This window comes from Eupeodes corollae, chromosome 3, assembly GCF_945859685.1.
Source record: "Eupeodes corollae chromosome 3, idEupCoro1.1, whole genome shotgun sequence".
Lineage (NCBI taxonomy): Eukaryota > Metazoa > Arthropoda > Insecta > Diptera > Syrphidae > Eupeodes > Eupeodes corollae.
Window position 1 is genome coordinate 56,979,569 of NC_079149.1, and position 27,955 is coordinate 57,007,523.

The 27,955-nt window shown below is 30.4% G+C and overlaps 3 protein-coding genes across 3 annotated transcripts; all 3 read right to left on the minus strand.

The window, feature by feature from the left end:
* Positions 1-1,158: 1,158 nt before the first annotated feature.
* Positions 1,159-2,342, minus strand: LOC129951555 (uncharacterized). Its single transcript, XM_056063775.1, has 3 exons — positions 2,185-2,342; positions 1,809-2,129; positions 1,159-1,751 (listed from the first exon to the last, which is right to left on the minus strand). Exons 1-3 carry the CDS (start codon positions 2,239-2,241, stop codon positions 1,326-1,328), a joined length of 804 nt encoding a protein of 267 aa, XP_055919750.1. The 5' UTR covers positions 2,242-2,342; the 3' UTR covers positions 1,159-1,325.
* Positions 2,343-14,951: 12,609 nt separating this feature from the next.
* On the minus strand, positions 14,952-15,882 carry LOC129952630 (uncharacterized). The gene is made up of 3 exons (XM_056065361.1): positions 15,798-15,882; positions 15,356-15,688; positions 14,952-15,293 (listed from the first exon to the last, which is right to left on the minus strand). Exons 1-3 carry the CDS (start codon positions 15,846-15,848, stop codon positions 14,997-14,999), a joined length of 681 nt encoding a protein of 226 aa, XP_055921336.1. The 5' UTR covers positions 15,849-15,882; the 3' UTR covers positions 14,952-14,996.
* Positions 15,883-17,021: 1,139 nt separating this feature from the next.
* LOC129951241 (uncharacterized) lies at positions 17,022-18,029 on the minus strand. Its single transcript, XM_056063315.1, has 3 exons — positions 17,871-18,029; positions 17,465-17,797; positions 17,022-17,399 (listed from the first exon to the last, which is right to left on the minus strand). Exons 1-3 carry the CDS (start codon positions 17,919-17,921, stop codon positions 17,082-17,084), a joined length of 702 nt encoding a protein of 233 aa, XP_055919290.1. The 5' UTR covers positions 17,922-18,029; the 3' UTR covers positions 17,022-17,081.
* Positions 18,030-27,955: the final 9,926 nt, after the last annotated feature.

Below are 27,955 nucleotides of genomic sequence, written 5' to 3' on the forward strand. Positions count from 1 at the left end.
TGTCACTGATTCATAGTAACTAGAGTAACTTACCACTGGAGTCTGGGCCTTCATACATATCTCATACAATAAATCATGGCATCAAACAAACAAGCCTTCATTCCAATAGCAACTCAAAATGCCTTCTTTGAACTCATCCTTAAGCTAGAAGAATCTATAAAATCAATCCATTTGTTGATACCTTGAAAATTTGTCAAACATTTCTTTTGAATCAAGATTTTTCGTAGATGGGCAACTGTGCTCCTCAAAAGTTCAAAACGTCCTTAAAAGATACACCTTTGTGTTTCTGGTTTTCCTTTTTTGTCATGGGTCAAAACTGGTAAAAAAAATATTTTAGAAACTAATGAGCCAGACTTAGAAGCAACCTTCAACGTCGTAGTTAGGCTGTTCGAAATTAGCATCGCGCACTTCGTCCATTTTGATGAAGCTATAGCTTTTGCTTAAATTAAAAAATTTTCCCTATTTATGGTAATGAAAATTTTCAAGTATATTTTGTGACACCGTTACATCAACAAAAACTAACTATTTGTTGTGTTTAATAGTTTTATAATGGTGAAATAATTGGCCGGTACTTCTTTAAAAACGATAAAGCGCATGATTATTAACTTTTTCGCTAATCAAATTTTGATTTACATAAAGGACCTGTGGTTTCAACAAGATGGCTTAAAAAGCTAGTGCCACAGTTCATTTCTTGACAATTTTTTTTGTTATTTCTTATTTTCACGTTATGGACCCTTAAATTGTGCTGGAAGATCGTACGATTTAACGCCGCTTGACTATTGTCGGTGGGACATCTAAAATATGACAGTTTACTCTGATAAGCCCGAAACTGTTGACCACTTGAATTACAATATTCGTTGCCTTATTGGCCATATACGGCAAAATATGTTGGAAAATGCAATCGAAAATTGGACCTACAGATTCAACTATCCCCGAACCAGACGTGCTTGTCATATGATGTAGAAATCATATTACAGAATTAATTTTTAACAATAAGTAATAATGCTAGAAAAATATTTCGAATGAAGTAAATTTCATTTCAATTTTAAAAAAATAATAAATACCCAAAAACTTTTCAAAATTCGATGCATAGTATAGTTTACATAACGAAGCAACTTATAAATTCATACAAACTCAATTAAAATAAAACGTCACAAATTAATTGCCATCAGGATTAATGAAAGTAGTTTTATTATTTATAGTTTAACATATTTTTTGTAAGTTAAATTTTCAATGCAATTTTAAAGACATTCTATTTTTTTTAATGTTTCCAAATGTTGAATCAAAGACAGATTCCTGCTTTCTATAGATTTTTGTATTTATATCTAATTCCATGGGAACCGACCTCTCTTGGTTGTGGGCTCATTGTCCCATGGGAATCGGTTTCTTCTGGTAGTGGACTTGGTTTCCCAATCTTCTTCTGATGAATTTTCTTCCGTTGAAGCCGATGCAGCTTCTGTTGTCGAAGTTCTTTCAGGAATTCTTGGAGTAGTTGATCTAATAGGGGATTGTGTGAAGTTCTGAGTAGTTTGGATAGTAGTTGAAAGAGTAGTTGAACTATCCGATGGAGAATTGTCGCAGGTTGTTATCAAAGTTCTAAAAAGATCATCAGATTCTTCCAAATACTTATAGTCAGCATTGTTAGTGCAGTTTTTCTTAGTTGCCAATATCATATGTCTCTCATTGTTAACATTAATTCTTTTCAATTTACAATCTTGTGCCATTTCTAAGATTCGAATTCGCTCCTTGAACTATAAGTAAAAGTTTATACAAAAGTTATTTGATAAAAAATTTAACATTTAATTTACCAATTCCTCATAACAAGTCAAAGCTGCAACAATATCTCCGTCCTCTACTAATTTATTCCTGCAATCATCATCTATATGAACACAAATATCGTTCGGTATTTTTGCTATTTTATAAGCGAACTTTTTCAAATCATCATTCACTCTATTATTAGCCTTGATTAGAGAATCTGCGCACTGTTTCCGATCTCGTCCCAAGCTTTCAACACAATTCCCCTGTTTGATTGAGAATTCGTTAAAACATTCAGAAGAGTCTTCATTGCGGGCGATTAGGGCACCTAGAGAATAATCGATGGGTCTGATATTGGAACCACCACTCTCAACCTACAAAAACCATGTTATTTTGGATAATTCAAATAAATATTCAACGTCTACTTACGCATAGTGAAAAACCAGCCAATACAAAAGCAATAGAAAGCATGGATTTTGAAAACATATTGTAATGTTTTTTCGTCGTCTTTAACCTTTGATCATAGACTGCTAAAAGAAAAGGTTACGCCTGAAAGCGTTCGAATGATTAACTGATAAATTTTTGCTTTCAAATTTTGGTTTTATACTGTGTCAAAAAAATAAGAATCACATATACTTGAACACACATTTTTTGACTGGTAATAGATCGTCTTTTGTTTTGTTATTATCTACAGAATCACCTGTATTTTATTTTATGGGCGGCAGGTATACTTAAATAAAATAATTAAAAACCAATTAAATGGAATTGTCAGCTGATTTTGTATCAAGTTAAAAAAAAAGTATACAAAAATACTATTATTTCGGGTATATTTAGGTTTGCTTAATCTAAATAGCCTTTTTTGGTGACTTTTTATATATTTTATCTTTATTAAGACTTTGTTCTAAGTCTGTAAGGGAAGCATATCCGTCATTCGGAAATTCAAAGAAAGTGTGCGATCAATCATAATTTGTTTGAATTCTTTTCAGACGTAATCAATATTGAATGAAATATCTGTTTTTAATAGAAGATATAAATTGTATGGTCCTTTTTTCTTTCAAGGACTTCTGTTCGTATTCATTTTCAAAAAGCTAACCATTTGCGATTTTAAGAAATTGTCATATCATTCTTTAAAATTTCAGTGGCCTAACATAAACTTTGAAATTTCAATAATTCTTCATACCTCATTTTAGAAAATATATTCTTTTAAGCAGAATTTTGATAATAAAGAAAGTTTAATTTTCGAAGAGTGGACACAACTTTTAAAAAGTTACAACTTTTTATCCTTGCCATTTTAGAAACATTTTCCAATTGCAATTTTTAAACGATTGTGAAGCTTTTCGTAAACCTTACGTTTTACGTGGCCCAAAGAAAAAATACCTAAAGGTTATGAATCCTAATTCTTCGAAGAGTAACTTGCTCAAAAAGCTTTTTTTGCAAGACCTCGAACTGCAATTGAAAAATTTAATATTCATAGAATTATTTGTTACTAAAACCTTGAGTCGTTTTTACCGAATATACGCAGCTAACTTGTCCGGTTACAAAAAGTTGGTTCTGGCTGAACAAATGAAATGAATATGTACAAATAATATTATACCTTGGATGTGTGAAAGATCCTTTGTGATGTAGTCAGACTTTGAGCAAATATATTATTAGAGAGACGTAGGACTAAATTGAACTATGCAGACGTATTGAAGCACATTTTTGAATGAAGAAAAAAAAAAAAGGCTTTAATGTTTTAAAAAAATGTATTCTTTATTTAAACTAAGCTGATATTTTTTTGTTTCAGGTAAGTCTCTTACGTGACTCTGCAGCCGCCTTGCAGACCTTCGCTATGTATCGAAAACTCTAATTATATTTAATAAGAATCCCAATTTCTTGCTCAACATTAACGCCATAATATCTTATCGGAAGGAACTTGAGTGCTTTTAGTCCCAAAATAAAAATCTGATAATGCGAAAAAAGGTGAGTCCTACGCACTTGACCTATTAACATTTTTTTTTTATTTTTGGATACGTATTTTTTTTTAAACTGAGTTTCTTGTCGATTCAACAGAAATGTTTAAATCATTTCCATAAACAGTTAGTTAGTCTTTATATTAGAGAAATTAATTATTTTATTGATTTTTTTTTTGGCAATCAAGATAAAATATCTTAACGTCACATAATTTTTTTTTTGTAAATATGTATTTTAATATATTTTATTATGTTTAATTTCAAAGGAAACGATGTTTATTGACAATTAAAATATTTGTTAAAGTAGTTATTTTGGATGTAGCTTTAAATAATGTAGTAGCAAAATTGTTATTGAAATTTCAGTCAAGTTGACCTTGATACATTAATCTAATGAAAATGTTTATTCTACAAAAGAGTTTTGGAATTATACATTTGTATTCAAAGTCAATCTGATATCATTTGAGAAATGTATAAAATAATCCAATTATGACATAAAACATTAAACACAGCTCTTAATGTATTGTTAAGAAGTAAGTAATTAATTATTTCCTTACTGGTAAGGAACTTATACATGCACAACTTTCAATTTCATTATTGATTGGATATTTAATTGATTGTTAATTGTTTTGATAATTCATCAATATATTAATAAGCGTGCATTGGCTTTGTGACGTAGGCTCTGATGAGAGTTATATTTTCAAAATAAAACACACTAAGGGTCCAAATTATCTGCAAATATACCAAACAATGGGTTCTTGAAAGAAATAAAATGTATCTTTATCGTATACCAATCAACATAAAACCATCAACAAACAAAATTATAAACAAAAACCTGTCGAATAGATACACAATATTATCAAAGATAATGCATAATAATTATTAAAATTGTAAATTTTATAAAACATCTCATAGGAACGATTTTTGATTTGATAATTTGTTCTTATATTCTTTTGTCTTTGAATTAGACGCTCATAAACAACATCAAAATTTACAAGAATAAGCGATGGAAATAAGTTCAAGTTCATGCTAAAGTCAAGGTTTTTTTGATTAATACAGATATAAAAGACTTTTGGGTCTTCTAATAATTGATTAAAAAAAAAGTATTTTTACTTCAAGGTTATCATTTGTAGGTTGTGTAAAAGAATAAACATTTTAATTTAAAAAAAATAACTTTATTGGCCGCGGGTATTCTTGATTTAACATTAATGTTTTTAGGCCAAAGAATCTTGGGGGTTTTCCAATGAGAGTTTTTTTATTTTGAACATCTGAAAAGTTAAATTATGCTATTGTTTAAAATCTCATTGAAATATAAATAATTGCCACAAAAGCATTGAAACAATTTTATTTATGCAATTTATTTATTATTTCTCAAATAAAGATTCACAATTTTTCACTGAGATCTTCTGATTAAACATCCTAATTTTGTTTTCTTTGGAGTTACATAGAAAATGTTTCATGGTTTCTCAATCACTTTAAAAAATACTTACAAGTGTACACTTGTATGAATTTAATAGCTATGACTAAGCCGTCAGCCTGGTTAGCAAATTAATAAAAATCTATTATAATTATAACAAAAATGAAATGAATTCTGTCATTATAAGCATTCTTTACTTGTATACTTTTTTCAAAAAATTGCTAAACGTTTTCCAGTTCCACTCATTAAGAATTTTTATAAAGTTTTTTCCAATGCTGATATCTCTTTTCGTTAAAAAAGTCTGTAGTATTTCCATTACATAAAGAAGACCCCTTGGACGTTGCTGAAAATTAAATGGGCATTTTATTTATGAATGTTATAGCTAAAATATTTTGCAGTATCCTTGTAGAGAGACTGGAAAAATCTGTGGATCTATTGATCAGGTTTTTACACTTTTATCGATTGTTCAAGCGTATCAAGCCAAGAATAGAAAAGTTTATTCGTCCTTTGTCGACTGGACTTTAAAGCAGCCTTCGATCTACTGAACAGAAATGCACATTCTTATAAACTCTCACAAATCAACCAGAATCAGAAATTTACACGGACACAATTGCAGCTGTTTGGGATATCAGAATCTTCTCGGAGTGGTTTCGAACAAGTACTGGTCAAAAACAAGATTCTACCGAGCGCTTCGCTGTTTTCATTGTTTATTAATGATTTAGTAGATGTTCTACCTGGATAAATAAAAATCTATAATTTGAGTGTAAAAGCTTTGTTATATTCTGATGATAAAGTTATTCTCTCTGAATCACAAGAAAACTTACAACTAATGATCAATCGAATGTCGAGTTTTATAATTTAACACTGAAAAATCAAAAACCTAACATACTCAAAACCTAAGGAGTTATAGTTATGACGGAAATCTTTTGGAAACATCGAAAGAGATTAAATATTTGGGTGTGAGGCTGAATCCAACTTTAGATTTCAGTAAACACCTTACTAAGCAAGCCAATAGATATCAAAGCTTACTAAATCTATCATGGAAAAAATGTTTTTTAAAACAAAGCAAAATTCTTTTAACAAAACATAAAATATTGCATTCGGTGGTAAAATCAACTGTATGTTTATCAGGTTTGGGTAATGAAATGGCAACCTAGCCTGAGATCCAATTAGTGCTGTAGTGCGCAGTTTTGATAGGATTTGGGTGAGCATGAAGTTATTCAAAAGATCCATAAAAATATCGTTAAAAAACTCTTCAATTTACCCCAAAACACATCTAGCTACCAAAGATGTTTACAAATACACTCAAGCCACAAGTTGACTTCATACTTTAACTCTGCAGCAATTATCAAGAATCAAGGATTACAAAAAAAATGCTCTTATACGAGTTGAGGAACAAGGACTGGTGGTATGCAAAGTTGCAATCTATTGGTGAATCTTGTGGAAAGAGATTACATATTGACTTGAACAACCTAAACAGCTTGAAGGAACAGTTTTATCGGATCATACAAAATAGAGTAGCTACTCGAGATAGATTTATTGCAAGAGCTCGTGCGTCTGATAGCAGTATTTTATATAGCCAGCTCAATGTCAACCATTACAACAGAAACAACTTTCATTATTCACTAAGCTATAATGAAATATCTATGATCTTCAAACTAAGATGTTTTCATGTCATTAGTGTATGTCCAATATTCAAGCCGCAAAGGCTAAAATTCAAAGCATTTGGTGTACAATGTGCGAATAAAATTAAGAATGCCAAAAGAGTACCTTTGTTTAGAGGCGATAGGATGCTGTTAGCCCAAAAGCATATATACAAAATTGTGGTGTTGGAGCATTTTTGAAAATGATGATACATATTACTTAGGTATTTAAAGATACTTGAACATCAAATAGAATTGTCAAATAATTGCGAAAATGATGTTTTTTGCAAAACTTAATCGTTTAAATAATCGATTGATACTACATTCAAAATGATGAAGATGTTTTAAAATGTGCACTCTTGCGTATACGCACTTTCTTTAATAAGTATTAAAATATTTTAAAGTTGAGATTTTAATTAAAGTTCAAATTCCTGGAACAATTATTCTAGTAAAAGATCAATAAATAAAATTTTTATTTAAGTGTTAAAAAAGTTAAACAAGAGTTGTTTCATTTGAAATATATAGATGCTAACCTCAAAAATATCTTCCAATAAAAAAATACTTATCTATAACTGTTTAAAATTTGTATCAATTGTTTTGTGACGAGTAAAAAGACTTACATAAATGCTTTAGAATAGGGAATAGTGTTTTTATTTCTGGTGTTTCTTCCATTACCGATTAAAAATCTGACATACAAAAATTAAGCAGAATTTATTTTTGTGAACGTATTTAGGACTACATATTTTTAAGACAATAATGTTCTAATGTTCTTACCAGCTAAGTCTAGCTAAAAGAATTTAGTCTTGGACGCTCTTTACTCAGCGACGAAATTCGTGAGGATTGTCTAAATTTAGTTGAAGTGCTGTGAAAAATCCCTCAGTGTAAGATCGTCAAGTGAAATAGCGACAGGCAAGGGAAACCTTCAAAATTATCATGATAAATTTAACACACCTATGTAATTGTGATATGATATTTTCACTTCGGAATCCGAAACTGAAGAAATAATACTTTAAGGAAACGCTCAAAAAATTAAAGGACGATGACTCAAAATTGAGTAAATTGTATGCATGTTGGCACTGGTACTAAAACATGAATCTATATCAATGAAATTCAAACTAAACAGAAGCCAACTGTATTAGCGGGTCTAGATAAACCAAAGTGACAAAAGAGTTAACCTTGCTTGAAAATACTTTCAAGTAAATGGTTCTCCTTTTCTTTGCTATAACCGGGCATGTGACCACCATACGATTCAAATAACGTAGAACTGTTAATTGTAAATTTTATAGAAGCATTTATTTAATGGAAATGGTAAAATTTCAAAAATCCATTAAAGAGATCAAATCATTCTTTATCATAAAAACGCAGACCAGTTGAAAATTTAGAATTTTAGACACTAAAAAACTTTGAATGGATGGTCAATCAGCCTTGATAACTTTTTATTATTTTAAAAACGTGTTTTAGAGGTCTCTCACTTAAAATACAAAACATGTTTAAAATTTTTTTGAAATGTATAGAAGAATGAAATGATGGTATTCAAAAAAACGTTAAAAACCTTAAGAAGCTAGGATGCGACTTAGCTTCATAACTTCCAATTCTGTCTGTCAATTTGTCTTAAACTTTGAGAAAATGTTAGTACAAATATTTTGTGTGAGATAAAAATCGAAAGTCAAAATTTATTTATTTATTTATTTATTTATTCATCAAGCAGAGCAATAATGTCTCTTATAGACTACTAGAAGTACTTAACAATCAACAAATAACATACCTACAGATTATCCACCAGTGTTCATAAATGATAATAGTTGCTTTTTAAAGCTATCTCTGCTTAAATACATATTAAAATCAAGTACACAACATACCGAGTTTGCCTGTCTTAAACAACGAGTTATGGGTTCATTATTTCCATAATTAACCCTATGAAAAGGGACATAAAAGAATATATTGTGCCGCAATTCATGGCAAGGTGCATGCAAATTAATTAATGATAGCAAATCGGGGCAATTAATTTTGTAATTGATAACATCCCTTACGAACATTACATCAAAATATTTCCTTCGTGATTCCAAAGTTTGGATGCCTAGTAACAAGCACCTTGAGCTATAAGAAGGCAAATCGACATTCCAACGTAAGATCTTAATAGCTACCCTAGTAAATCTTTTCTGGATTCTTTCAATTCTTGTGGAATGAACTGCATAAATTGTGTTCCATATGGTACAACAATATTCTAATATTGATCTAACATAACTAAAATAGAGTGACCTAAAAGTAAAAGGGTCAGAGAAGTCCTTAGAATTTCTGGAAATAAACCCAAGCATTGAGCTGGCTTTGGCAACTACGTAGTCAATATGGCTAATAAACGTACATTTTCGATCAAAGATTACACCCAGATCCTTTTTTTCGTCTACTCTAGATAAAGAGATTCCTTCAATATTGTAAGGATAGATGATTGGTGAAAAACTTCTGCAAAATGTCATACTCTAACATTTAGAAACATTAAGATGTAGATCATTTATAACACACCAAACGTTCAGCTTGGACAAATCATTCTGCAGATGTATGCAGTCAGATATAGTTCGAATACTTAAAAATAGTTTCAGATCGTCGGCATACATCAGACAAAAACAATTTTTTAAAAGTGATGGGATATCATTAATAAAGATTAAGAATAGGATTGTCCCCAAATGACTTCCTTGTGGAACGCCAGAAGTAGCTTCCACTGGATCCGAAAGTATATTATTGATCCGAACATATTGAACTCTACCTACTAAATACGATTCAAACCATCTTAGTAAATTAGAGTGAAAACCTAAATTTTTGAGTTTGGAAACTAAAAGCGAATGATTGACTTTATCAAAAGCTTTAGAGAAGTCGGTATACACCACGTCACATTGAAGACCCTTTTCAAGAATGCCTAAGACATAATTGCTGAAAATAGTTAAGTTTGTTGTAGTAGATCTTCCACTAATGAAACCATGTTGCAGAGGAGATATTACTTCTTTAAGAAGGAAAACTAGCTTATTATAAATAATTTTTTCAAAAAGTTTGGGAATATTTTGCAAATGGGACGGTAGTTGGTGACTTCATTTCTCGAGCCAGACTTGAAAATAGGTGATATAAAAGAAATTTTCCATTCACTCAAGAATTCACCTTCTCGAAGAGAGCGATTGAAAATAATTTGAAGAGGGATTGCCAATACAGATGCACATTTTTTTAAAACGACGGGAGCGATACCGTCAAATCCAGGTTGCTTATCTTCGTTTAATTTTTTCAATTCTAGTTCTCTTAATACTTTAGCCGAAAAGCATTTCTTGTCAAAGTTGTTTAGTGAAATGTTCATGTCTAAATACTTGCATTAACACGGCTCTAAAGTAAAGCCTATTGACCATTTCAAGCGTCAGCATTGTGGAAGGAAATGGCAACAGTATAGATGATCAATTTCAGAAACAAATCATATTTAGTTATAAGGCACATTTTCACCTTAGAGGATTCGTCAATAAGCAGAACTACCGAATTTGAACAAATTATAATAAAAGAAAAAATGCACCTACAAAGAGTGACTGTTTGTGGCGGTTTATAGGCTGACGTCATCGTCAGATGGTTATCGTGAGATGATAACAAACTTTTTTATGGATGTGGACGATATGTGGTTTCAACAAAACGGTTCCACTTACCAAATAGCTTAAAAAACAATGGTTCTTTTGTGTTACAATTTCAATGCCCCTGTTATCTCAATTCCAGAGCTAAAGGATGAGATAATTTGGCACATTCAATCAATTTTGTCTCAGCGTTCATCGAAAATTTGGACCATCGGATAGAGGTGTGCCGCTGAGGTCAGGGAGCTATTTGGCCGATATTTTTTTCAAAACATAATTGAATTGAATATTTTGTTCCAAATATAATTGAACCACATCATTAAAGAGATATTATAATAATTTCTTATATAATTTGTGTTTTATTTAAATTCAACATCGGCCTTCAAAATGTAACCACCCTTTAGATGGGAAAGTCAGTTTATTTGTTTGTTTGTCCGTCCTACACGTAGTAAGGCAGTAATATTATGACAAGTTTTTTTGTGTGGAAGATAGCTATGCGAAATTCAAATGCCCGTCAATTATAGTACAAGACGTCGTGTCACAAAATTTTAGCAAAACAATATTACCGTTAATATCTTTTGTTGCCAGCTCACGATATAAAGGATGAAGATATAATAATTATTCCTCGAATTCCAATAATTCCTACAGAATTACTTTTCCAATTCCAAAGGCTTCAATATCCATTAAAATTTGTTTCGCTATGAGAAAAAAAGGCGCAGATTCAAAAACTTTGAGTAGCGGGGGTAAAAATTAAAGTTTATATAATTGTCATGATAAAATGCTTCAATTTTTAAAGAGAACAAAAACAATGAACAACAACAAGACGATTGTCGTATAATAAACGACTTATTCCTCTTTTTAAACAATACATATACATCCTTCTAACCCAAGAGTGCAAAGTTTGAAAAGTTCAGTGTAAAATTTTATATTGTTTTATTGAATGCAGGTAAAATTGTGTAAATTGCATGTAACACTGATATAGCATTCTAAAATTTATTATTGTTTGATAAAATTACCTAATTAGTTTTTTTTAAGACTTAACATTATAAAAGACGGCTTAAACGATTAGAATTGTATTATATTATTAAGTTTTATGTTGGCAATAAGCAGATACATAAAAGAGTAATAAATACCATATGTTCTAATAAAAATTCCAAACAAAGCTAAATATTTAATTATTTTTTGTAAATAGAAAGATAAATGTGTTTGTTCTTAGAGTTCAGTTCCCTTCTAAATGTCTTTGTGTTCTATTCAAAATTTATATGATTTCAAATTGTTTGCTCTTCATAAATCAATTATACCAAAAATCATTTCATAAAAATGTATCTAATAAGCAACGCTTTTTTTTAAAATTTGAGTAAACATTATTTTTTTTTTTGCAGCGGAACTTTTGAGTGCATTTGAAAAATATTATTATTATTGTTAACAATATAAAATAAGCCATTATTATGGCTAAACAATATACCACATTTCAAATTACCAAGAATTTGTACAGTTGGAAAAAATTGCAAAGAAGATATTGTTCACAATTAGTAAAATTTCAAATAAACAATTAATTCAAAACGTTTACACTTATTTTAAATACCTTAATAAGTTGGTTGACGTAAATTTCAGTCCTTAGTTGTTGATTCTAATGTTTTCACTACTGTCGCAATATGAATCAAATTTCTACGAAAATAAACATTTTTTTGAGTAGTTTAGTTTAATCATCGACATTTTTTAAACAATAATCTGGTATTAAATTATTTTAATTGGTAGCAATTTCCTACCGTTAATTCAATTAAGTGTTTGTAGAAGAGTATATGTGAGATTAATAACTATTATAAGTTATATTAGTTATGTCCTAATGCGATTTAAAATTGTTTCCAAATAATTTTGAATTCGAGTATAGTTTCAAGAGAATCAACTTGAGATATAGTTTATTGATGTTTGGACTTTTGAACATGATACTTAAATAAATTATAATTATCTATCTACTTTAGAGACTACTTGTAGCCGTAATACTATGGAAATGCATAGGTTTTAAAGTTTTCCTGAACTTGAACAGGGTAAAAAATAGTTTTAAAATAATAATAGTGTTAACTGATCTTCCTCTTAACTTTTGGAGTAGATTTCTATGATGTGCTTTGAAAACTTTGAATTAAATCGCTTGCTTTTTTATATTTTACAAATACTTGTTAAAGAAGTCATATCTCAGAGACATTTTATTGATCTGGACTTTACGAAAACAAAAAATCATTTTTAATTACTTTTTAAAATTAATCTCAATTTTATTTTACTATCATTTGTGTAGTTGAAGCTTTGGTTGGCTTTAAACTGAAAACCATTTCATGGTTAACCATTAAGGGACAATGAAAGTTGACCTTTATATTTCCGGACTTACAATGATAACACAATTAATATTAAATAATTTTTCAAAATATTCTCCACGATAAGCGATATATTTTTCCAAGTGTTTCTATCAATTATGGAAAAAGTTTATTAGTCCACGTGAGCGACATCTAAAATATGAGGTCTGAATTAGTTTTGGTGTTTTTAAGTATATAATGTAGCTGTACACCTTCATAAGATTTTTGAACTACTTCCTGTTCCTCATTTAATTGAAAATTGATTTTAAACACAGTTTTTGTTTTATATTAATTAATTTTTAATATGTGACTTTTAATTAAAAAAGAAGTAAACATAATTGAAAAAGAATAAATAAATAGTTATAATATTCATTTGAGTTTATGTTATCTGTAATATAATTTATCTAATTTTTCTGTGAATGGCTTTTTTTTAAGTTTAAGGCTATGAACAAAAGATGACCTCTAAATAAGACAATAATAGTAGTATTCAATGTTTTTGAAGCATTTATTTTTAAAATAATTACGTAGAAATGTAAAGGGTTCGCCAGATACAAATTTCAATTTTAAAAATGCAATAAAATGAACAAGTCCTACTTTATCACGTAAAGGGTGGTTAAATTTTTGGGCTGATGTTGAATGTGAACCACACCTTAACGTACATTTTATGTCTGCATTTCAATTCACTTTTCTCAATTTTAGACTAATTCAATTTGAATTATGAAAAAGTACACAATCCAAAAACGCATTAAAGTTTTGTAGGGTTGTTATAAAAATGGGCCTTAAATCAAACTGAATTTCGTGCACTTCGTGATTTTTGTCGGAAAATGCAAAAAATTGAGCAAATCGGGTCTGTAGGCGATGTAAAAACACCAGTGTATGCTCTAACAGCTCGTAATGCAGAAAATATTGATGCTATTTGCGATAGTGTGGTGGCATAATCGGGCAGTATTTTTTCAGCTGTAAGGCTGGTTAGGCACTTACTTTGAATGATGATCATGAGATGAAAACGAACTTTTTATTTACCGAATTGGAAGATATGGCTAAAAGATAAAGGATACAAAAATTCGGCACATAAAATGCAGTGAACCTCAATTATACCACCTCGATGTCTATAATTTGGGCCATCGGATGGAGGACCCTAAAACTTAACCCACCCTTTAATATTTGTTTCATAAAGTTTTTAATTATGTAACACAACGTTCGCAGTAGTGCATTTTTCAAGACCTTATTGATGGTTTTGGGATCTCAATCACGGCTCGCTTGGATAGTTGGATGTCATAAGACTTAAGTGCTGTAACATAGACACAGATCCCAAAAAATCAAGGCCTTTAGATTTAAATCGCAGTTTTGAAGCACAGAATTCAAATCGAAAAGACTGCTGACAACATTGTTTTGGAATGAAGTCGTGTTATGCATGGCATATGAATCACAGGTCACCCAAATCCATGTATTCAATGTCAGTCTTAACAGTTGGCTGTGACTCCACTTTCCAAGAAAAACGGGTCAACGGGTGCAGTGTGTATTTTATTTCAGCTAAAACTTCTTTTCAAAAACTTATTATTACACTTATTTTAAAAGTAAGTTTTCATATATTTCGAAGTTGTTCTAAATGCTGAATTTTTGAAAATATTTTGAGCAAAAACCAGCTGTGAATGGCAAAATAACCTATTATTATTTTAACAGAAACTTCTAGATGGAAAAATTTGTTTGTATACACAAAGCAAGAATAATTAGTTCCAATTTGTCACAGATAGATATAGAAATCTAAGAAAGCTTTAAATTCCCCTTTTCCCAAATTATTACTGTAATTTAAAAATTAGTTTTTGGAGTCTGAAACCCCATTTTGTATGTTTGAGCAACACCGTGTCGGTAATTATATGGTATCGGTAATTATGTGGAACAATTTTAAGAAATATAAAACTTAAAAAAGAGGCTTACTTCTGTCACTCGACTACTTTACATAAAGATTTCTATGCAAGGTTTATCTTTAATTTGATTCAGAAACCAATTTTGTTAGTCTTGGATTGTTCAATATACTTAAGCTACAGTAAGACGCATTTATTTCTTTCTTTAACTTTTAAGATTAAATTGCTTTCGTTGATTAATATAAACGGAAACCAGGACATATTTATGTAACTATCTATTTTTTAATTTAAAAAAATAAAATTTTAAAAATCAATATTGTTTTCAAAATTTATTTATGATATATAAACAATCTTTTCATAAAGAATACAACAATAGTTTTGAGGAACTCCGCAGTATCGATTAATTTTTATAACTTTGACTTTGATTTATAAGCTTCCAAGCATTAAAATCCCATGTCTTTGATGACCAATTTCTTCAGTTTTAGAGGGTGTTATTGGAGAAAGTTCATTTGTTCTAGATATCAATTGCTTAGATTCATTATTCTTTACACACTTATTGAAATCCATGTTAGCCCTTTCTGACATTTGGCTATAACAGGTGTAAGCTTCTGCCTTGCAGACTTCCTCATTGCCTTTGCTGTTTTCAATACTTGCCTGCAGTTCAACTTTTGCTGTTGAAGCTCCGTTTGAAATCATTGTTAAAATCCTTGCACCTTGAAAACTCTGAAAATTTGAAAATTTTCAAACTATACACTATAAAAGAGAGTGGAAGAGAAGACACTCACTTCTGATTGATAACATGACAAACTGGCCTCAGTTGTATTCAATTCGTCACATCTGCTCTGTACACCGCACGCGCTCTCCAGGTTCTCCCTAAATATTTCAATTTTTTTCCTAGCAATAGCGTTATGAGCTTCGATTTCTTCTGCCTTAGTTTTGTTACAAGCTGCTACGTCGCTATTGTAAGCAGTCAATATTTCAGTAAGAAAAGCCAAAAGGTCTTGAGAACATTGCACTGAACTATCCAAATCTCTGTACAGTGCCACCCGTTTTAAATCATTTAACTTCATTTTGTCATGAAATATTCTCATGTGTGCTTCGTATGACATTGAAGCATCCTTAAAGTACGAACAATTTATAGTTAAATATTTATTAATTTGTGTTTATCAATAAAATATTTAAATTTACAGCTCTTAAATAAAATTTAAAAATATGAGAAAAACTTACGTTAAGAGCAAATACTCCAGCAAGGATTAAAAAAGTGCAAAGAAGTTTCATGTTTAAAGATGTGGTGTTTTCGGATAGTTATGTTATAAACTGAATACGTTATTGAAGGTGTCCCTGACTTTTTATATAAAATTAATTCATCATTGTTGGTCCAATATTTTGTTAAAAAGTTAAAAAGAGATGTGATGAGAGACGTATTTAATGTGTTTCTTATCACAAACAAAATAAACTCGAGAATACTTAAGAGCATATCTTCTTAATTGGTATTTTTGAAGCAACCACTTAATTAAGAATCAATAAAGAAAAATTGAAATTGGCTTCTTGAATTTCGAGTAATTATTGCAGAACTCACACATTAAAGAAATTCGAGTATTTACAAACATCTTGAGATATTCTACGAATTTTCTTTGTGCTGGACATAAAACTATGCCAATCTTTTATTGATTCATCATTTTATATAAAATAAGTCATAAAAATCAAGAAAAATATAATTAAATTAAAATTTTATTTTTCCCGGAATCATTGCTTTTACTAAATTTTGAAATAATATTTGAAACAAATAGAACAAACACCATTTCAAAAATCGACAATGTTAAAAACAATTTTTCGTTGATCATTTCAGGATGTTTAAAAACGATGATGTGTAAAAAACGGTAAGCAACGGGTAAAAACTTTAAGAAAAAGGAAAATAAAATAAGAGGAGCTTAATTCTAACACTCTGCTTCTTCATTTAACCCTTATTTACAAGGACCTTAATTTGTTTTTGTTCTATATATAAGGCTGTGTTATGGCATTTGTTTCTTTAATTAGTTTCCAAGCTCAACTTTCCTCGTTTAAATAAATAAATGGGTTGAAAAATTACCAAAACAGTAGAAAATTCAGGTAATTTTTAGAATAATTTCGACATAAGAACACTTAAACATTCGAAAATACATACATTTTAAATAAAGACAAATTTACTTCATTCAAAAGGGAAGAGTGAAAGACTGTGAAAAGACAAAAAAATCGTCTAAATTTCTGAAACTCCAAGTAAAAAAAATCCAGAGGATTTATGTTTCAAAGTCCTTGAGCTACTTTTTAAAAACTCTTACAATTGCACTATGTTTGAAATTAAGTATAAAGAAATAGTCGAACAATTCAATTATGATCTCAAAATATATTTATTATATTTAAATCAAATTTATAACAATCTTTTCATGAAGCAAACAACAGTTTCCAAAGAAACTCTATCTAGCTGAAGAACCGATTCAGTGTTATAACTTTGATGTATTAGCTAATTGAGGATTAAACTCCCATATTTTTATGGTGTCTATTTTGACGTCCTCCTCGACTGGCTGGCTCTCCGTTTTCAGCGGGTGGTGTTGGAGCAGGTGCTTTTGTAGTAGTAGTTGTGGTAGTGGTTGGCTTATTACCATTTTTATTGTTCACACAATTATTGAAATCATCGTTAGCCTTGTCTGATTTTGTGCTGTAATCGGTGTAAGCTTTGGTCTTGCAGATATCCTCTTTGCCGTTGCTGTTTTCAATATTTTTCTGCAGTTCAACTTTAGCAGTTGTAGCTTCGTTTGAAACGGCTGTAAGCGTCCTTGCACTTTGAGAACTCTGAAAAATTCACATTATTAATAAACAAAATAGGTATAAAGGGAGATTTTTTACGGGATACTCACTTCTGATTCATAGCATAACAAAATGGCTTCAATTGAATCCAATTCATTACACGCATTGAGAGAATCGCACGTGTTCTGCGTGTCTGCACTAAATTGTTCAACCCGTTTTCTAGCGGCAGCGTTATGAGCTTCTATTTCTTCTGTCTTTGTTTTGTTACAATTATCTAAGTCGGAATTGTAAGTGCCCAATATTTCAGTAAGAATAGCCAAAAGGTCTTGAGAGCATTGAATTGAACTACTCATATCCCTGTTCAATGCCATCTTTTTCAAATCTGCCAACCTCATTTTGTCTTTAACTATTCTCATTTGTGCTTCGTATGGTATTGAAGCATCCTTTAAGTAGAAGTAAAATAATTATTTGTAATTCAATTCTGTAATAAAACTAAGAAATATTAAAAACACTTACGTTAAGAGCAAAAACTCCAACAAGGATTAAAAGACTGCAGATAAACTTCATGTTGAAAGGTGTTATGTTGTTTGGTCGTTGTGTTCGTTAACAGTTAATGTTCGAAACTGAATGCTTTACCGAAAGCGTTTCTGGCTTTTTATACCAATTTAATGCATGATTGTTTGTCCAATCTTTTGTTAAAATTTAAACAGAACTGTAAACGAATTTAAGTATAGGTATATGGTTAAATTGGTCTACATCCATACACATGACTTATATCTATATCTCTGTTGTTTTGGACGAATTAGAAAGGAGCGCTAAAAGTGTTAAGAAAGGCGTAGTCAGTATCTTATCATACAAACACAATAGGCATGCGAATACTTACGGGTGTTTCGTATTAATTTGTATTTTGATGTTTTATTTTTTAACCATCCACTTAATCAAAAATCGATAAAGAAGAGATTGGAATTGGCTTCTTGCGTTTTGAGTATAATTATTGTAAAACGCACACAATTAAGAAATACGAGTATTTATAGATATCTTGAGATATTCTTAGAATTTGTTATGACTTTGCCATTAATATTGTGCCAATTTTTTATTGATTTATCTTTTTATTTAAAATAACTGATAAGAATTAAAAACTGAATGAAAGCAATGAGTTGAATTTTTCATTTATAGAATTTTTATGTTATTTGTGTCTGAAGTCACTTGAAGATTGGTTGTACCAATTTTGTTAGAAAAGAAACCAAAAACATAAAGTGTTAGAAATTGCATCACATTGTTTTATTAAATTCCTTTAATTGTTGTTAAAATAAAGGAATCTTGTGTGTGAAAAAAATATAAATAAAAATTACAAAATTATAGAACCTAACTTGTTTTATTATGGCTTTAGGTTTGTTGATATACGAGTTCAGAATATTCGATTTGTGTTGCTTTTGGATGAAGAAATGAAGAGCAAAAAACTAATTTCAAAGTTTTTTTCGAAATATGTTTATATATCAGAGTATAGTTCTTCTCAATACAAAACAAAAAAAGGGCTAAGTTGCAGCTCACACTGATAACATCCCATCCCGTCTGTCAATTTGTCTCGCTTAAAAGGTTTGAAGGTTTTCGTGTTTTGTTTAAAAAGTTGTCAATTGAATTATTCTAAAAAAATTAAAAATTACCAACAATATTTTGCAGATGATGAAATAGTTTGATTTCAAAATCTATTTTCGGAAACGAGATTTTTAGCCGAAAACTAATGTTTACTCAAAGTTTTACCAGATGCCAAAAACGTTATTTTCGTTGCATAAAATTATTCTGGAGATAAAATCATTTTTCGTTCTTAAAATATTCAAGGGGCCAAATTTTTTTTTTGTTCGGCTTCACGTTAAAATATATAATATAAAATTTATTGCTATGGACGGCGACAAAAACTTCGCGAACGTACGTACACGCACAGACATCTTTCTAAAAATCTTTTATTTCGACTCTAGGGACGTTTCAAGTTCAAGAAATGTCAACATTTTTAATTTGACAAATCGGAAAGACTACAATAACTTCCTATGGAAAGTTAAATATTTTCTGAAGTTTGACATTTTGAGTTGTTGAATTTAAATTTAAATTGAAATATCCTAAGTATTTCAAAACGACTTCTTTTTAAGAAAAGATAGTTATAATATAGAAATCTCTCTTTTGTGTGTATTGTGTTTAAAAACACGATCAATATTTTTAAAAAATAATAGATCCATAGCTTGGAAATATAATTCAGTAATTATTTTGAAAGGATGTTTTCTTTTCGTGTTGTTTAATTATCCCAGAAATGTTAAAATAATTTAAGCTTAAACTTACAATTAATCGGAGTTTTAAGGTCTAAATCAAAGGTTTTTAGAGATATGTTTTTCAGATACCTTTTCAGTTGTCCATATCTCAAGAATCAGTAGAGATATCGACTACAAATAATTTTTTTTCACAGATAATAATAGTGAAAGATGTTCAAAGGACCTTCAAGAAATTTGAGTTGGTGGTTTCTTAATTTTAAAAAAAGAGTGCGACCCTGTCTGATAACTTTCCATCCCGTCTGCCGATTTGTTCTGTTTAACAGTTTAACAAAATATTCATAACAATTAAGAGTTAGATGAATAATTTAAAGTCAATATCAATATCTTCTAATTGTTGAGCCAAAAACCATTTTTTATCAGTTTTTTGTTGGTTTTGCTGTTTCCAATTTTTGTTTTTGTAAAAGAAACTTAAATTTACCAACAATAATGAAATAGTTTTTATTCTAAAACCTATTATTACTGAAGATATTTTTATTTAAAAACAATTGGCATTTCTTGAAAAATTGTATTTCTTATATCAACAAATACAGATTTGGTTTATCTAAGAACAATATCTGACGTTAACAACAAAATTTAGCACAGAATGAAATCATGTTGAAGTCAATGCCTTCAAGAGATATCGATAGTTCGAACACAAATATCTTTCGATAACTAAATACATTCGCTCTAAACAATTTTTACTTGCGAAATATAGGAACTATATGGCAAGTTTTGCATTCGTGCAAAATTTCAAACTCGAGATTTTAATCAAACATGATATTGCGATGGAAGAGAAGGCGAAAAAAGTGCGTCGCGCGATTCCGTCCGGTCGGTTTTGTTTCTCTGTCCACGCTCCTACCGCCTAAACCATTGGGTCGATTGAGTTAAAACTTGGAAGTTAGGGTTTTGAGCAGATTCGCACTAGGCGTTTTTTTCATTTTTTTTAAGATCAAAACTAACAGTGGCCCCCATACAATTTTTTTGGTCAAAAAACGAAAATTCGAATTTTCTCAAAAACAAACCGATAGATTTTTTTAAATTTTCTCTAAAATTTTTTTTAACTTGCTTCTTTTAATAAGAAAAACAAATTTTTGTATTGTACCGGTGCCGCTCATAGAACCGTTATTTTGTTTTTTAATTTTCTCAGCAACTTATGAACTGATTTCAATAAATTTTTTTCTGAATAAGCTCTTATACTGCCTTAATAATATCTGATTAACAAAAGTGAAATTTTTTATTGTTTGGATTTTTTGAAAACAAAAAATATGGAATTTTCTTTTTTCAAAATTCTATATCTCAAAAACTGTTCAACAGTTTTTAACGAAATTCAAGTGTATAGCGTATATTAACAATCACTAAGCAACTGCATTCCAAAAATATTTTTAGAACGAAATTTAAAAATTTTGTATATACAAAATTAATTTTCAAAAAAAAACATTGAAAAATCAAAGATTTTTTTATTTATAAAATGGCATTTAAATTTTTGAAGACAAACTTATTTTTCGGGTGAAATTTTCAATCTTAAAATAGTTTTTTTTTTCTTAATATTTTAACTATGCATGCGCCCGAAAGAGCGCAGTATTTTGACAAAATCGTAATTACATTCGGATCTTTCATCTAAATTAATGCATTTGGTACACATTTATATGGTATATTTAATCAACAATCAATTTTAAAGTGTCTATCACTTTTTAACTTTGTATGTGATTTTAAAATATTATTCTTTACGAATAAGGTTGTTTTGACACATGATTTACTTGCTTCGCCCATATAAAAGAATAAATACTTAGTACAAGTTAAAGAAACGGGCCAGAAAGAGTATATGTATTTTCTATTAGAATTACTTTTTTAACGTGTCACTTCATAACTAAAATCCAAAACGTATAAAAGCCTGACTGTAAACACCACATGAATAGCAATTTCTTGTACCTGTTCGTATGCTTGTTATTTTTTAAACTTTAACAAAATAAATAAACTGAACGTAAAAACTCCAAGTTTGCGCTGAAAACTTGTAGTAAAGAAGGAATGTAGTATGTACCTTTTAGCTACCAATAACATTCCTTTATTATCATCATAAACATGTCCTTATCTATCTATCTGCATAAAGCTAAGCACGCCAATGAACTATTCTTTATTCGTTTTAGACATCTACCTGCTACCTAATTACACAACAAATAGGCGATCGCTTTACAATTTAAACATTATGGTCTGTCTCTTTCTTATCTTATTTATTTTAGATCCTGGTTCTTCTAATATGAAATTACAATAAAGCTATCCAAAGAAAAAAAGGTTTGAAGGAACAAGTTGAATCTATATGAATCGCATCGTAGCTTTATATATAATACAAACCATTTTTCATATACAAAGATCGTACACAAGTAAAACCAGACTGAATCTAAATAAAAACAAATATCGGTAAAAGATCATAAACAGCTGACGTAAGCATGCAAAAGTTCTCATCCCCTTATTAGATAAAATATTAAGCCATTTTGTTTTACTTTTCCGTTTTGTACAGGAGCAAGTTCGTGCGACTTAGTCGTGCATTTTATTTTTTTAACATGTAGTCAAGAATTTAGAAAAATACAATGGCCTGCTTAACTTATTAACTTTCAAAAAATGTGGCTAAAACTGGTACAAATTTTATTTCAACTAAATATTTTGTGAACATTAACAGATATTCATATCAAACTTATTTAAAAAAAAAAAATAAATTGGGTGGAGCGACAGTCCGTTGAGAACCAAGGCCTAGTGACTTACAACTCTCAACCATTCCTGTGTGCGAGTAATGTTGTCAGGAATGGAGGGGACCTACAGTTTATATGCCGTCTCCGAACGTCTAATTTTGAGAAAGCACTTTTTCATGACAATAGTTACTCTTGGAGAATTTGTTAATTCCTCGCAAGAGGCAGTACCCGTGAAAAGACTTTAGATGGCATAGGCAGGGATCGAACACAAGACCTCTAGCATGACAGTCCAACGCACTTTTTTTTTTCCAAATTCATTTTTATTTATTCAATCTTAAACCTATCTTAAAGCTAGACAAAAATTCATAAAACTAGCCTAATTAATCATAACTTACAACTAACTTAATGGTCCCATACGGACACTCTAAGTTAAACTATAACACTTAAAGCTAATGCCTTTCGGCCCTAAGATCTATTTTACTTTATTTAAATTTTATTTATTTTGTATTTATTAGAAAATTTGAAAAAAAAAAACTAATATCAATATCCTTTTTTATTTTTACTTACAAACTACTTAAAATAAGGTCCTTAAATAAAACTTAAAACTAACTAAAACTACCTATTCTACCTATAAACTACTTAAAACTAGAACAACCACAGCAGCAAATCTAACTATCTAACATTTTTGTTTTTCATATTTTGTTGTCTTTTTTATTTTTTTTTTTGTTCCATGTTTTCTTTTTTTTTTTTAATGTTTTTTTTTTGTATTTTTTTTTATTATTTTTTTTCTATTTCTTTTTGTGCCACCATGCCTATTCTACTTAAAACTAAACCCTAAAACTATAAAACAAGTATGTAAGCCGGCCAAGGCTTAAAACCCCATCCCGACTACCCAATATCAAGTGCCGATTGAAGCCACCAAAACTGGTTCTCCTGCTTCACCCTATCAGTTCGGTCCCGTTCGGACACAGCCCTACTGAACCGAAGGAGCTCCGCTCCGCCTTGTGCCATGACTTCCCGACTGTACGGGAGTCGCCTATCCACGCCACGGTTCTTCGTCTGACGTGGTAGATTAACGGAACTGCCAATCTATCCTGTATCAGACCGCATTTGTCTAAGAAGAGGAATGCCTCTGGTGGAATAAAGTCGCTCAAGCGTGCACTTTCAAAATACTCGTCGTTCGGATAGAACGCCCCAAAAATTAAATTGTTAGTCGAAGACATAGCTCTTGCAATATGACGTCGAACGAGTTTTATCACGAAATTGTCAATTCTGTTGATTCGAGCCCCGTTGTATAGGACCTCGTTGGAAAAATAATGCACATAAGAAGACTCGGCTGTTCGATAAAAGCCGGTACAGCGTCGTAAACACTGCCGCTCGAACACCCGAAACTTCTCCATCTGGGAAGGTTCAACGTTGAACCACACAGGACAATCATAAACGATCATTGGCCGTATGAGGGCCATGTAGCAAATTACCTTCACTCTGGGGTCAAGCCGACTGCTAAAAAACAGCCGTTTCGTCAGAGCGAAGGCTCCTCTGGCCCTGGTCAGAGCAGAATTTATATGTCTGTCGAAATATAAATACTGATCTAACCAGATACCGAGGTACTTCACTACACTTTTGCTCGCTAATGGCTGCCCGTGAAGATCAACGATGACCATCTTGCGCCAATTCTTACACGTATCCCTCGTGGCCCTAGCCAACGGAGTCCGGAACAGAATTGTCTTCGACTTCTGGACATTTATTTTCAGTTTCCAGTCGTCGCAATATCGCTTAATCTTGTCGAAATCACGCTGCAAGAGAATTCTAATAACCTCAACCTCTCGGGCCGTTCTGTACGCAATTAGATCGTCGGCGTACGCAATTGCCTTTGTAAGACTACCAATCAGATCGCTGGTGTAAATGTTGAAGAGAATCGGCGAATTCACCGCTCCCTGTTGAAGACCATTTTTAATTGAGAATGTTGAGGTAGAAGTTACATTGCCACTTTTGACAACAAACTTTCTACCGTTAAGCATATCATAAAGTATATACAACAATGGCTTGCTTATGCCAAGCCTGCTCAGTTTTAGGTAAAGACCCTCTAACCATACGGTGTCAAAGGCCTTTTGCAAATCAACCAGAACAGCACCTGTGCATTGTTGTTTTGATTTATTCCATTGGATATCAGAAACGAGTTTAGACGCAGCATGAATTGTGTTATGACCCGCCTTGAACCCGAACTGTTTATCCGGAATTATTTTGTTGTCCGCAGCCCACTTAGTCAGAGCCCTATTAATGATCTTTTCGAAAACTTTGCTGATGCTCGGAAGAAGACTTATCGACCGAAGATTTGACGGGTTGGAGTTGTCCTTTCCCTTTTTCGGAAGAGGATGAACCACAGCGGTCTTCCAATGCATTGGATAATATGCATTATTCAGTGCATTGTTGAAGAGTGTGGTGTAAATGTCAATTGCTTCCGTCGGTAAATGTCTTAGCACAACGTTGGATATACAGTCCAACGCAGTAACCATCATGCCACGGGTACCACTTCAAACTTTTTTTATTATTTGCAAAATATTGTTGCTATCATTTAGTTAATTAAAAAAAAAAAAAAAAACAAAAACAAATGACAACTTTTCTAATAAAACACTCAAACCTACAATAAAAACAAAGAACTGAAAAAAAATGGTCTTTAAATCAAGAATTTTGAAAACAAAGAAATACGTTGACTTCAAATTTGCGTATAACCCAAAAAATATATGTATTATTATTTTGTCAAAGCTTTAAAAAAAAAAAAAAAAATCGACTGACTTCCACAGATGAGGAGTGTGGTACGTATTCCAGCATCTTTTTAAATTTTTTAATCTAGTCTTCAAAAAATTTTAATTATGATACGGCAGCCATTGCAACAGATTTGAATTGCCTCATGTGAAAGCCTTACTGAGGTAATGTCTTCATTTCCTATATTATCCTCTTAGAAGCGAACGAAGAATCTAGCAACCCAGGTCCCAGAGTAAATTGTGATGAGTTTTTCTTTCCAAGTATTCTGTTTGATATCGTTTCTGGCTTCTATCTTCAAGCCTTTTCCTCTCTTCATTTCATACCCAATAGGATCCATTTATACAATATCATAAAGCCTGAGATTTCAGATGTGTGTGATTTTTATTGAATATTTACTTCATCATTTATTTCAATCATAAATTTTGCTTATTCATTTGATACAAAAAAAAGATAAATATGAAACACATAAATATTCTATATCTAAGATTACATCTATTATAAGAAATACTATCTCTATCTTAGTAAGTCTTCCTTTGTTGGTTTACAAACGACGACGTTTTACGTACAAATATAATAATGTTATCATTTATCAATAATAACAAATTTTAAAAGCCATAAGAAGATTGGTGATATGCTCTAATTTTCCTTGAAATCATAAAACAGTGACAAGACGGATGTTTAAAACTAACGTTAACCAAATAAAATCAAGTTTGGATTTTGGTGGGTGTGCTTTTCGCCCACTTAATTGGATTGTAATCATTTCATTGATATTTCCTTTAATGCGAAATGATAAATTTAAGTGAAAAATATTCAAACTCAGCGTTTCCGTTCAGAAGGGTCTGCATCTATTTAAACATTCTAAATTATTTGAAGCATAAGGCCTTACTATTAAGCTCATAAAACTATTTAAAAAGTAATTATTATCATCTGATTATTTTATGATTAATTTCTTCCAAGTGAACATTATCTACGTAGATAGCTCACCTTGTATACTTTTATCATATAAATGAAAGTCCAAGGTCAATTGGTTGTCTGTTCTACCTTTTTTCGTAATATAGTTCTATAAAAGTTCTAAAAGTTTGCCGTTTTATTTTGAAGAAAAATGCTTACAATATATTGGAAGACTGGAAAGTTAAAATAAAAGCGTTCCATGCTTTATAAAAGCGGACACCATTCGTCGTCACCGTTATCAGACAGTAATCACCAAGACGATAGTATTTGTATAAGACGTCACCTAGTCATACTTCACGTTTTTCAGTTCATCAACATCTAATTCACATCCAATACAAAATAAAATATCTATGTATCCAATATGGAGACCTATACTCCAGTACGTTTATCACGCTTTCGTTTAATCTTCATCATGGGCAAGCTGAATCAGATTCTCGATCAGATTTAGATAATTAGATATGGTACCAAGCCGATTTGTAAGGGCGTAGTACTAGGACTAAACGCTACCAAGGCCATTATTCCTGCTATGAGAAACCAAAGGCCAGATTATAGATTCCATTAATATATCACATATTTAGTATTATATGTAAAAAGAGTTATATTTTTAATAAAAAAAGGTTGTTTTAAAGATTTTAAGACATTTCCTATACTAAAGCTATACGTTCTTTAACATTCAGACGAGCTAAACTTCCACTAGAAAAACAAAAATCACATCACAAAGTTAATACCTAATGCAATACTATCTAAGCACAATAATTCGTTGCCTACCCATAGGATAACCTTAATCGATTTCGTTAATTTCAAAAGAAATTTTGAATTCCAAGTAATTGTAATTGTAATTGTAATTTTTAAAAAAGTATTTGAAAATTATCCCGAGTGCCTTTTAAACCTTAATCATAATAGAGAATATTTAAATTGAACATTTATAAAAAAAAATGAATGTGTGAATGATACCAATCCAGTTGGTCGTATAACAGACAACAAAATTTAAGTCAATTAATACTAAATGAAAGCTTACTATTACCAAAAAAGCCAATAATTTAGATTTATTGTAAGGACATGGAATTGTTATTATGTTTTGGCAAGTAACAGCAGCGGCTGGCTCGAATAACACGCAGAATATTCTATCACAAGGTTTTAATCGTGTTGTGCATATTTGCATGGACATAACTTCACAACAAAAAGAGGCTGGGATGCGACCCACACTATTAACTTCCCATTTCGTCAGTCGATTTGTCTTGCTTGAAAGGCTTGTGATTTCGTGTTTTGTTAAAGAAGTTATCAGTTAAATAATTTTTAAAAAAATTAAAAATCACCAACAATATTTTGCATATGATAAAAGAGTTTGATTTCAAAATCTATTATAGTTAACGAGATTTGTATTCGAAACCAATTTCTACCAATTTTAGTAGCATTTCTTAAAAGTTTTTATTTCTAATACCTATAAACACATGCAAATTGGATGAATGGAATTAATAAGAAGCCATTTTTTTCTATTATTCACGAGATATCGAGAACCGAACATCAATTTTTACAATTTTATTTAGATTTTAATTTTGTATGAAAAAACAGACTGTTAGATTTTTATTAAAAATAACTGAATTTTGAAAACAGTATTTTTATATAGCCCATATGTTAAATTTTTGAAAAGATATTATTATTTATTTTTGGTATTTATTTTTTGTTAAGAAAGTGTCTATTTGATTTTTCTCAAAATTTTACAGAATTTTGACAGCAATATTTTTATAAGCTAAATTAGTTAGAAACTAAAATCTCAAAGTTTTAAAAAGATATTTGAGTCGGAAATCAATATGTTCTGCACAAAAAGTTTGATTTTGTTATAAAAAATATAAAAGGAAACTCAAAACTTCAAATTTATTAAATTTTTCTTTATTTTAGA